Below are 12,664 nucleotides of genomic sequence, written 5' to 3'. Positions count from 1 at the left end.
AATGATATGTTTGTTGCCAAGATTATAAAAAGTTTTGGTTCTAGAAGACCGTAATGCATTATGTTTTATGACACTTGGCCGTGCCCACTAAGGGGGAGGTGACCGCCATTAGATTTAAAGTACCATTTCCATGGTAAAGCAATGTCTGATTTCAAAATGGTTTTCACAGGATGAATCTTGAGCTTCTAAGCTTTCAAATGATATATGATTTATGATGATTACTAAAATATTATTTAGAGAAAAAGACAACAACAAAAAAGAGTGCCAAGCGTCCCACAGGTGGGACGGTGACAGTTATGGGGTTAATGGGCCTTATTAAAATAAACTAGACAGATTGAAAACAAATTAAAAGTTTTATCATGATATTTAGTAGTATAGGGTTTTAAAAAGTACAAAAAGTGCCACTAATTTCACCTGAACTCCAGGTGAGTTTGTACTCTGTGGCCCCCACAATGGGACTCCATTCCACATCGATGGACGAGCTGGTGTATGACGTCACTTTAAAATTTGAGACATACCCGAGAGGCGCTGGGGAGCAGAATTTAAGACATGAGACCCAACCAACAAGCACAAATATATAAATAATCACTGTCAGAATGTGTTTATCAAGGAAACATGACAAGGTGTCGGGTCACTCACAGGTCCTGAATGTAGCGGGGATGCCCGGACCAACCAAAGAACCAAAGAGAACGTAAAGGGAAAGCACATACTCTGTGTCATGGACCAGATTCTTCAAAACATACTCAGTAGTGCTGCCATTCAGAGCCAACTGCCTGGGCCGATCTCTCCCAATGAACTCTTCACATACACAAACACACAAATAAATATATATATATATATGTAAGTAGCTAAAAAAAGTTATATATATATCACATATATAAATTATGTTGAAGAAACATTCAGATGGTTGCTCTGAGCACAACAAATATCAGATGAAATGAGTTGAACTGTTTTTATCTACTTTTAACTAATATTTGATATGTCCATCTTTTACAGCAATTCCAGCAGCACATCTCTCTGGCATAATGTCGATATATTTCCTGAGAACTTCAACACTAATGTAATCCCATGCATTCTGCAACTCAAGCCAAAGGCTTTCCTTTGAATGTTCAATAGATCTGTCCAGTTTATTTTCCAACTCGCCCCAAATTTGCTCGATGGGGTTGAGGTCCGGACTTTGAGGGTGCCGTCCATCATCATTTTCAGTGTTCCAGCTGATTCCTTCCTTCACTGGTAGTTCCAGAAATAGTTTGTTTTATGAGTATTGCCAATTCAACAAAAACAACTGAAACCTCTTAAATATGCCTTAAATAAGTGTTAAATAATTGTTTTGGTCACCACTGTATATCATATAATATACATTTACAGTATATTATTATATATTTTTTGTCACATATATTTCGTACATTCTTTAATATATACTATAATATTTTCTTTTAATTTTATTTAATATGTATATTAATTATAGTTTTTTGCTGATATTAAATGAAAAATATCTTTAAAATAATGATAATGTGGTTGTGTGTGTGTATACACACTATTTATTCTAGTAATATTATTATTTTATTCTAGTTCAGTTCTTAAAAAAAAAAAAAAAAAAAAAAAAACTTGCCCATTTAGACCTGCACTCCATTAATTTACAAACTGCTTGTTTTCTTAAAAAAACACTATTCTTCTATAATCTTTTTGTATTCTATCTATCTGTTTTCTTTTTATTTATCATAAAATAAAAGACCTTGCTATGTGTACTGCGTTAAGCTAACTGAGACTTGTTATAGCACTTGCATATCATTGCTCTTTTGTTGATTTTGATTGCTTCAATTGTCCTCAATTGTAAGTCGCTTTGGATAAAAGTGTCTGCTAAATGAATAAATGTAAATGTAAAGGCATATATATATATATATATATATATATATATATATATATATATATACACATACACACACACACACACAAACATATCAACTTTGTATATTTATAATTAAAATATATAATTTATAATAAAAATAAATCTTACTAAACGCCTAACTTCTAATTTCGTCTTCCTCTCTCCCTCCGTTTCTTTCTCCTTTCTCCATTAACTCATCCTCAGACTCATCTATATGTATGTGTTAGAGTGTGTGGTATGAGTCACAGAGCTCTCCTTCATCAGAATGTTCTTCCAGGTTGTTCTTTTAAAGCAGATGCCCGCAGCCCATCACAGAGACAGAAAGGAGTCACTTTCAAAGACTCTTCTTTCGGAGGTGCTCTGAGGTGCCATCGATTCATTTCTCTCACACAGAGCCCCAAACGTACAAACACACACACACACACACACACACACACACACACACAAGCAAATTCTCTTAAACGCACAGATAAAGTTGACAGCATGAGTCATGAGGCGGCACAGCAACACCAACCTGTCGCTTCCATGAAAAAAGGACTATAAATCAGAAAGAGAGAGGAAATGAAAAGGGAAACAGACTACAAAGTGAAACTGGAAAGTGGAGAATGGCCAAATGCAGGACAAGGAGATGAATAAAAGGGTACTTATATAGGTACCTGCAGTAGGGCCCCAGGCCAATCTGTAGCCTGTGGCTCCAGGTACAGCATTCCATGAGGTAACAGCGCTGCTAGTGCTCACCGCAGATGCTCTCAGGGTCTGTACTGCACTGCTTTCCACTGAGACAGAGAGAGAGAGCATCAGCATCTTCATACGTGGCGTGGTTTACTAGCAGTATTGTAGCTTTCACACTCAGCCTGCATTATTTTTAATGTCTAGATGAGTTAAATAACATATATTGAAATCCTGGTTCCATTGTGTTGGCTCCCTCTAGCTGTTTTGGAAAGCAAGCATGTGTCCTGTGAGAACGGCCCCTTATAGTTCACCTTTTAGTACTCACATGTTTTAGCTTTGGCAGAGGTAACAGGTCCTTCAGTGTCCACAAAAATGGGGTTGATAGTGATGGTGTACTCAGTGCCAGCATGCAGGCCCTGCACCATGTAGAAATTAAAGTTGTCTCCCAGGTTCACGTTTTCTATGTGTCCCTCTGCGGAAATATTGAAGTATAGGGATGTGCACACACATTTATGTTTTTAAATAAGTTGCATTTAATACTGAAGCAGCTCAGCGCTTGTTACCTGATGATGACCAGGTGAGTCTGTATCCTGTGGCGCCTCTGACAGAAGACCAGCGGGCCTGAACTGTGTCTGTTGTGGCGTTCTGCACCAGCAGTTTATCAACTGGCACCAGTTTCACTACAACACACAGAGAAGGATAACGTTTTTAATAGGATGATAATGCAAGTTGAACTGAAAATAAATAAATAAATAAAACACAAGAGGGCCTTTATATTTTATGTTAAAGGTTTCTTCATGAAGATGTGTTACACTGCCATCTAGTGGTTAAACCAATAATACACACAATAATTCCAAGCCAAACAATTGAATACAAAAATCTTCAATTATTATTATTATTATTATTATTATTATTATTATTATTATCATCATCAATAATATTCAGTGCTGTGGTACAGTACATAAAGTTTCCAATGCCATCACTATGGTACTGTATTATTTTGAAGAGCAGATGTTGTACACGAGGCATCAGATGAAACTATACTATAAAAGGAACAAAACAGATGACAGACTTACAAGTTTTCCCGGTGACAGATACAGTCTCACTGAGGCCCTCTGGGTAGATGGCGTAGATATCAACTGTGTACTCCTTGTCCTCTTCTAAAGTGTCGATCACGTGAGAGGAGGCGTCACCCAAAAGTATTTGATCATAAATGAGGCCGGGTCTGTCCGCTGAGAACAAATGAAGGAATTTCTTAAAAACAACATCTTTAAAATATCTCATATTCAGTCTCAGAGTGTGCATTGATTTCTCACTTCTTGGAACATAAATTTTATATGTATCCACTTTTCCAAGCGAAGGCATCCATCCCAGACGTAAAGAGTACAGTCCCTCTTCAATCACACGGAAGTTGGAAACCGGTGGCAGAACAGCTGAAACGAAAGCACATGCACGCTGGGACACTGCATTGGGAAAGCTTGCATACAAATAAATCATTTATCATGCTTAGAGACATTTTTAGTGTGTAAATTTCAAAACGCACTGGTTTCTGTGGTAATATTGGCAGATTCTCCAATGCGTCCGGGATAGATGGCATGTAAAGTGAAGGAGTACTCAGTCTTAGGACTCAACCCGGTTACTGGAGCACTACTAATATCTCCCTTCAGATCAATCTGAGAGACAAAAACATAAGAATATATTCTGAACAAACCACACTTGAAAATAACATATAAAGAAAACTGGTCCATGCACAGCCTTCCATCTGCTCTGCTCCGCTGCATGGGGTGTATATATGGACAGGTGACCGTGTCTCACCTGTCTCTGCTGTGCCGGGAGCAGATGGCCCTTTGGAGACACAGGGGTGATGAGCAGCCTGTAGCCGGTAACGTCTCCTGTGGCCTGACTCCAGGTCAGCTGCAGAGAGCTGTAACTCAGCTCGCTCACTTGCAGATCTTTAGGTCCTACTATCCTCTCCACCGCTACAGCAGACAGAACAGCACACAGGATAAGACAGAATTAGCTATTCACTGAGCACCGTTGCTGCCGGATATATTATCAGACAATATTTAGCAATTTCTAATCCAAGTCAATTATGTATCTGTGGAATTATGGAAATTATTTAACAATTTGTAAAAACTACAGGTCACTTGGGTGAATCTATTATGCATTTATGCACACATTAATGTCAGAAATAGAAGCAATAATCCATGTTACTCAGCAATTTAATTTAACATTGTTGTATTTAAAACAATCAAACAAAGAAAAAACTAACTAAATAATGACTAACTGTGTGCATTTTACTAAAAATAAACCAGAGTAACACTTTACTTAAAGGCATTATGCATAATGCATTATAAAGGGTTAGTAAACGGTATAATGCATTATAATTATTCGTAAATGTGCTTAGCAATTTATAATATCTTGATTTAAATAATTATAACCAAATTTAAAATGCTTAGTGTAATAATAAATTGATAAGTGTTATACTGTATTAACGGTGTTACAGTTATTCATGATATTGTACAATGCATTATACAGTGCTTTCTTTACAAGGCAAAACTATTGCATTATAACTCCTTTTTTTAACAGATATTATACATAAAGGCTTTAAGTAAAGTGTTATTTAAAATTGTTCACATAAATCTCCCATTTATTTGTACGGTATATTCAGTAAAGCTTGTCTAAGGGAGCAAAAGTATCCAAAAAGGTGAGAGTTTAGAGAAGCTGAACTGTAATGACTGCAACTAAAACCTTTGGTTACAATCAATCAATCAATCAATCAAGATATGTTTCGTTTTTCATTAGCAAAACTTTTAGTGGTTTTACCTGGTGGCTTTTGCTTAACAGGTCGGGGAGGTTCTGAAGCAGTGAAGCAGATGCGACGAGACAGTTTGGGCAGAAGGTTCTCCGGGAAGGAGAAATCTGGGCTGAGCAGTAGATGTTCCTCATGGGGCTCTGTGACGATTTTTCTCATCTCAGCCTGATTGGCGTTCCTCACCCCTGACAGACACACAACACCAGCCAAAATAACACAGATTCTACACAGTTTGACATTATCATTTCTTACATATTATGGAAACAGGGCACGTTGCAGGCCAAACTCAAACCTTCATCACCCATATGAGCACCAATACTATTCATTAACCACTATGTCAAAACTCCAACGTGAATTTTAAAATAATCATAACATGGAGGCTGTGTGTGTATGTGTGTGTGTTTAGAAATGACCCCCATGTGTCTCAGGCCTGCTGAAGTGTTATCAGACAGTGTATCAGCTGTTAAGTGATGATGGGAGAACGTCATGGCATGTCACGCTGCTGTACATGTGTCTCAAAGATGTGTCAAACGGCCTGATATATTCACATCTTTCTGGGAAAACTGATTAGAAAGGTAGGACATGGTGTCAGTGTGTGTGAGTGTGATGAAGGGGGACAAGGAGGAATGGGTTTGATGAAAAATTACAGCAATTAGTCGGCCACCGAGTAATGAGCCATAATTATTTCAGCACTCTGGGCGTCAAAACAGAAAGAGCGTGAAAAAAGTCGAGGAAACAAGGCTGACACACACAAACATACACTTGTTTTATGTCTTGCTTTGTTCACCAATATAACCATTCAGTGTAAATCACTGCACTATAGTTACTCTGAGCCACACGTCAAAACATGAGAGAGTACAAACAGACGCGTCATGACCATTCAAACTACAACACAAACACTTGTGACATAAATAGAACATTTTAACTCACCCACAGCAAACAGGGAAATCCCACTATCTGTTACAGCTTTAGCTGGACCGTCCACCGGATCATCTGATTGGCCATTAGTGATCAGAACAGCAATCTGAGGCCAAAACAAGAGAAAGAAAAACATAAAGTGATGCTTTAGTGATCCTTTCCCAACATGCAAAAGGGTGAATCTAACAATCAAATATGAGCTTACATGTGCATCTAAAAAAATTTAATATCATGGAAAAGTTCTTTATTTTTTTGTAATTGAATTTAAAAAAGCAAACTTTATTATATTCTAGATTCATTGCACACAAACTGAAATATTTCAAGAGTTTTTTGTTTTAATTCTGATGGTTATGTCTTACAGATTAGGAAAATGAAAAATTCAGTATCTCCAAAAATGTGAATATTTTCTCAAAGATCAATCAATCAATCAAAAAAAATAATAATTACAAAACAGAAATGTTCAGGATCTCCAAAGCAGGTTTAATTATGCACTCAATACTTGGTTGGGGCTCCTTTTGCACAAATTACTGCTTCATTAATTGTATGAATATATTTTGATACAGCACTCTATGAACAGCCAGTCCTTTCAGCAATGACCTTCTGTGGATTCCCCTCCTTGTGGAGGGTGTTGATGATTGTCATCTGGAGGACTGTCATGTCAGTAGTCTTTCCCATAATTGTGGTAAATGATGTTCTAAACTAGCCCAAGAGGTACCCAGTATTTATATTCAAAATTAATCAAACTAATCAAGCTCAAAATGGAATTTTCAATTTTTTTGAGATACTGAATCCCCCCCCCTAAGCTATGTCGTAACAAAAAAAAAACACTCTTGAAATATTTTAGTTTGTGTGCAATGAATTAAGAATATAAGAAAGTTTGCATTTTTTAAATTAAATTTAAAAAAATAAAGACCTTTCCAATGGTATTCAAATTTTTTCAGATGCACCTGTATTCAGTTCAATTCAAGTTTATTTGTATAGCGCTTTTCACGATACAAATCATTACAAAGCAACTTTACAGAAAATTACTTTTCTACAATATTTAGTAGTAGCTTATAAGTGGTGACTGTCAGTTTGTTCGCATATGACAGGATTTTTCAGAAAAATGTATACAAGACGTAGTCAACCAGATGATGAACAATATTAACAGCAATTATTATATGATGCAATCACACTTGTAGCAATATTTGTATTACAGTGCATTACAGTAATCTGAGAGGTGAAATGTGCTTTTATGTCATGAAAAATATAATGTAAAAAAAATAATAATAAAAAAGAAAAAAAAATTGAAAACAACAACATTATTGTCTTTATGCTGATTTTTTTTTTTTTTTCCTTTTGATTTTTGGTGTGAAATATGATTGGGACTTTTTCTTGTCAGCTTTCATATAATCCACCCAAAAGTGTGAATTTTTATTAGAGGACTCAATCTGCCATTAAGAGCATCACGCTGATACTGATGCCCTTGAAAGCACACAGCATGAATTATCATCTCATTGCATACATAATTCCCCAACCGCAGCAGATCCAAACCTGCAAAGTCGCTTACACTTACAAATGAGTATTCTGAAAAGGAAACATCTCCTGGGTCACCTAAAGTTCACCAGCATTGGTCGCGCTGCGTCTGGGTTCATCTTTATGCACTCTACACTAGCATGTCATTACAGTGTATGTACAGTATTTGATGAGAGGTTTAAAAAAAGGTGAAATCTCTGCAGTTTATTATAAACGCACGCTCATTTCTTCACGCAGGTGCTCTACGGCAAGACCAGCAGCTGTGTGCGGTTTGGAATCCTAATCGAGACCTAAATTAGGATGGGTGGGACACTGCGGAGCAGAGTGTGTGCACTGCAGTGCAGGACGTGATGTCCTGACAGAATCAATGGAGTGATTGCAGGTGCAGCTCTTTGAGATATATAATTAGAAGGTTGTTCTGTGTATATGTGACAGGATGTTTTTATTTGGAAATGTAGCATTTCAATACTTTGCTGCAGTTTTAAAAATGTACAGATATCACTGAGATTCAGTATCGAGGTGCAAATAAAACCATACGAGCAGCATGAATTTGTCATTTGATTGGTTTACATTTACGCATCATGATGCTAGGTGCACTATTTATTGACATCTATGCATAAAGAACCTTTAACATCCATGAAATCTTTCTATTCAACAAAGGAAGGTTCTTTATTGGCATCTATAGTTTCATGAAGAACCTTAACATCCATGGAACCTTTCCAATCCACAAAAGATTCTTTATGGTGAAAAAAAATGTTCTTCAGACTACTGAAATGTTCTCTAAACTAAGAAAAAAAATGGTTCTTTTAGGAACTGTTCTCTGAAAGGTTCTTTAGAGAACCAAAATGGTTCTTCTAAATGGCATGGCATCTACTTTTGGAAATGTAATTTTTAAGGGTATAGTGGGAAAAGGCTCTTTAGATTTTAAAATTGTTCTTTTAAGAACAGTTCACTGAAAGGGAACCAAAAATTGTTCTTCTATGGAATTACTCCCTTTTGGAATCTTTATTTTTAAGTGTGTAGCCCTGACCACTGATTGGCTGTGATTGTGTCATATCGTGCAGCAGATTGTGGTCAGTGTGGACAAACCGATTGTCGTGTTAAGGCGCTTAAAGTTTGAGGTAAATATGCAATGTCATATAAAAGCCATTTTAAAATCTCTGTTGTGCCTCTAACATGGGTTTTGTTGGTTGTGAACTTGTCTTTTGTATTTATGAAGCACTTATAATGCAGCATCTGTGCCAACTTTGCAGTTTAAACTGGGTCTTTTTCTCTCACAGTTGGGTTAAGCATGAAAAAGGTGTTTTGAAGTGATTGTGATTGAAGTGTCACACCTTTGGGGCGTTGTCTCTGATGATAGAAGGACTGAACACAGACTCAACAAGGAATTCCAATGCCAAGCCGGTGCGGCTGTTGCCTCCCTCATAGGGCACCTCCTCAATTGCTCTCAGCACTTCCTCCAGAGTCGAATAATCCGTCAGAGCTATACGCATCCTAAACCAGGACAGATGCATGGAGTATTCAAGCAGTCAATTTGTGCTAACTGAGGTCAGGAATATACACATTATAGATTATAGTGTTTTATTCTTTCATAATCATTTTCATAGCAGAAATCATCTCTCCATTGTGCAAACACTAACCTGCCTCACTATGTACAGTATACTGACCTGGGCAAGTCTGAATAAACAGTCACTCCAAAGCGAATGCCTTCCTGTCCAACCACACTTCCTTGGAAGGCTCGGATGAAGTGTGCTATGAACTCTTTGATCTGCTGGAAGCTGGTGGGACCCACTGACCAGGAATCATCCACCAGGAACACAATATCAGCAGGCATGGCTGTACGACATACTGAGAGAAAAAAAAAAGATTATCTTTAATCATCTTATTTTACCACAGCAAGATGAACTTCAGAATTATAAATCATAGAAGATAAATAAACACAATAGGGGTATTTCATTAGTGCAGCAAAAAGCCTTGTCTATTACAAGTCTCTTAAAAAAAAACCACGACTATTTTCTGTTAAATTAGAGAATTCTTCAAAGGAATTTAATGATTTGTTAATTAGTTTGAATTAATAAATAAATTGAATTTATTAATGAAAACAAATGAATTAATTTAAATAATATTTAAATAAAATATGTAATTGTTGTTAGGTAACCTTTGAAATATTAATTAATTAGAATGTCAATTAAAAAATATATAGCTGATAATATCCTGCACGTTTTGCAAATAGTAATGAAAATTTTTACAATAAGGTTCAACTTGTTAACATAATTACTAATTAACATTAGTCAACATGAAATAACAATGAAAATACTTCCAACATATTTATTAATCTCAGTTAATGTAAATTTTTCGACATTTACTAGTACATTATTAAAATCAAAATTTGTATCTGTTAAAATTATTTAATAGACCTGAGCCGACTTGACATTCTTAGTTCAATTTTGAATCTTATATTTCGAGTGCAACCTCATTCTCATCAAGGCCTTCTTGTTCACACTCAACAACAATGCTCTTGGCCACCATTAGATGGCAGTGCAGACTCAGAGAAAATATAGATTTTAAGAGCTGGCAGATTTATGCTAAGTGACCTGCACTTTAGAAACCACATTAAACAGGAATAGAATAAGTTCTGATCAGAAGAAAAGTACAGTCATCCAGTGCTTGTTACGGTTTCATATGACCTACAATTTCAGGATGTTTTCTGAGCTTCTTTTCTGGTAGTGCACATCCTTAAACTGCATCCAAATATTTATTTATTTCTGTCTTTGATTTTTGCAAATGTGGCCTTGGTCATGCAGGACTGCAGATGTCCTCTGAATCAGATAACTCTCCAAAGATGAGCTGTTTTAGCCAGGAGCTAATCAGTTCTACTGTAGATTAGACTTGATAGCTGCGGACAATGTACAGCCAGATCTCACAGATGAGAGAACATAGTTTCACACACCCACACATGAAATAAACCAAACCGAAGAAGACAAGTACATCCCAAGCTTTTCAGCACAGCTCAAACTCACTCTCAGAAGAATGCTTTGAAATTTTCTTCTTTTTTTTTCAACCATCACAAGATGACAGACGCTATTATAAAATCAAAACACCAGAGGTGGAAAGTAACGAATTACATTTACTCGCGTTACTGTAATTGAGTAGCTTTTTTGTGTACTTCTACTTTTTTAAGTATTTTTTTTAATCTGTAATTTTACTTTTACTTAAGTATATTTTGTTTGAAGTATTGTACTTCGCTACATTTTAAAACACATTAATTACTGAGTAAAAAAAAAAATCGCTCCCTGGAAGGTATGGCAAACTGGCGCAAAAATCACAAGAAAGATGCAGACGGACAAAACAGGCGTTAGTGGTGCAGACACCGCTGAAAACGAAACCCCGTCATATTCTGAAGTTTAACTCGAAGGAAATGAAGTGAACCCCTGGCCATATGTATGCTCTATTATGCTGTGTATGCTGTGCTTGCCTAGGGAGACCAAACTAGCAGTTTATAAAATCTCGACAAGACATCAACCCCACGTAAGCATATAGAGGTGAGCTAAATAATTGCGTCATTGCATTGGTGGTTAAAATGATGCTTTGACATTTTAGCAAGAGGTTTTGCACAAATTAGCCAAAAAGACTGGTGCGGAGTGTGCGATATATATTGTCTGCGATAATATCATAATTGTTGTTTTAATGATGTACGCGCGCATTTAGAGTGTTCTTTCACTGTGTGATTCAGTCTGTTGAAATGCATTTAGAATGAAATCAATCAAAATCATTTAGAATCAAAATCACACAAAGAATGCTGTCTTTTCCTCTAAAAATCATAATCACACACACACACACACACACACACACACACACACACACACACATATATATATATATATATATATATATATATATATATATATATATATATATATATATATATATATAGATCAGTGGGGATTTCTTTAAGACTGCAAGGGAAGCTCAGCTTCCCCTCTAATGTAAAAAAAACCCAACGGTCAAATATGTACTATTGTGTATTATGTATTGTGTTAATCAGCTACATGTCGGCTGACTCGATTTTCTTCTCATACATTCCCGTAGCGTCACAGTGCATTTCCCTGTTGAAGCCGAGCGTCCATTGACTTCGATGGGGCTGCTTTGAACAGTTTTTTTCAGTGCTCCGAAGCTAGACGGTCATTGGATAAATGCTGCGATTATGTCCCGCCCACGGACGCTCAGCGTCTCTGGAGGTGAATGAGGACTGGGCTTCCGCGTGATGATTGGAGGATCTGTCGATCTCCTTTTGACTGACAGCGGTCTGCACCATAAGAAGTCGGCAAGGCTGTTTCACGCTCAGTCCCATGATCGCGGATTTCTCAAGTGTATTCGAAAGACAAACTGCGGCAATATTTCTTGATATTTGTAAAATGCAGAACCACCACAAAATTAAATTGGTAACTAAGACAGATTGAAAATGTGCGCGCGCACACACACACACACTATAGCCATCTAGTGGTTAAAGTGATTTATTACAATTTTTAAACTGAATTTCCCCAAAAATGGGCAAAAATCTTACATTAAACCTTATAAAATTATCCATGGTATCCCCATGTATGAAAGTTAGAAATCTGGGTCTTTTATGAAGTGAATTTTACCTGAAATGCTTTTTTCTTTTTTTGTAAAAAAAAAAAGCCTATTTAAATAAATATTTATTTATTTATAGAAATGTAAAAGATTTAAATCCTCCAAAAACTGTACAAAGTTTAGTAAAAACATAAATGAACAGAGTAAAATTATATTTGTAAAAAATTTAAATATTTTACTATTACAAAATGAAATGTTATTGTCTGGGGTCAAAAAGACCCCGA

The 12,664-nt window shown here is 36.3% G+C and overlaps 1 protein-coding gene across 6 annotated transcripts in view; it reads right to left on the bottom strand.

Annotated features, from left to right (window-relative positions):
* Positions 1-12,664, bottom strand: part of col7a1l (collagen type VII alpha 1-like) — a 63,517-nt gene that overhangs the window by 36,985 nt on the left and 13,868 nt on the right. For all 6 annotated transcript variants that reach the window (XR_009423985.1, XM_059511119.1, XM_059511122.1 and 3 more), the window contains exons 3-15: positions 9,476-9,656; positions 9,143-9,302; positions 6,306-6,399; positions 5,387-5,560; positions 4,376-4,539; positions 4,104-4,233; positions 3,877-3,993; positions 3,637-3,792; positions 3,124-3,240; positions 2,886-3,032; positions 2,545-2,664; positions 640-798; positions 415-528 (exon numbers count right to left, since the gene is read on the bottom strand). Coding sequence is in view for 5 of the 6 variants with exons in the window: in XM_059511119.1 (XP_059367102.1) it covers positions 415-528; positions 640-798; positions 2,545-2,664; positions 2,886-3,032; positions 3,124-3,240; positions 3,637-3,792; positions 3,877-3,993; positions 4,104-4,233; positions 4,376-4,539; positions 5,387-5,560; positions 6,306-6,399; positions 9,143-9,302; positions 9,476-9,656 (1,833 nt within the window). In the remaining variant the exon portion in view is untranslated. The remainder of the gene's footprint in view (positions 1-414; positions 529-639; positions 799-2,544; positions 2,665-2,885; positions 3,033-3,123; positions 3,241-3,636; positions 3,793-3,876; positions 3,994-4,103; positions 4,234-4,375; positions 4,540-5,386; positions 5,561-6,305; positions 6,400-9,142; positions 9,303-9,475; positions 9,657-12,664) is intronic.

This window comes from Carassius carassius, chromosome 26 (genome assembly GCF_963082965.1).
Source record: "Carassius carassius chromosome 26, fCarCar2.1, whole genome shotgun sequence".
Classification (NCBI taxonomy): Eukaryota; Metazoa; Chordata; class Actinopteri; order Cypriniformes; family Cyprinidae; genus Carassius; species Carassius carassius.
Note: the sequence above shows the minus strand (reverse complement) of the source record. Positions and strands in the feature narration are given on the sequence as shown.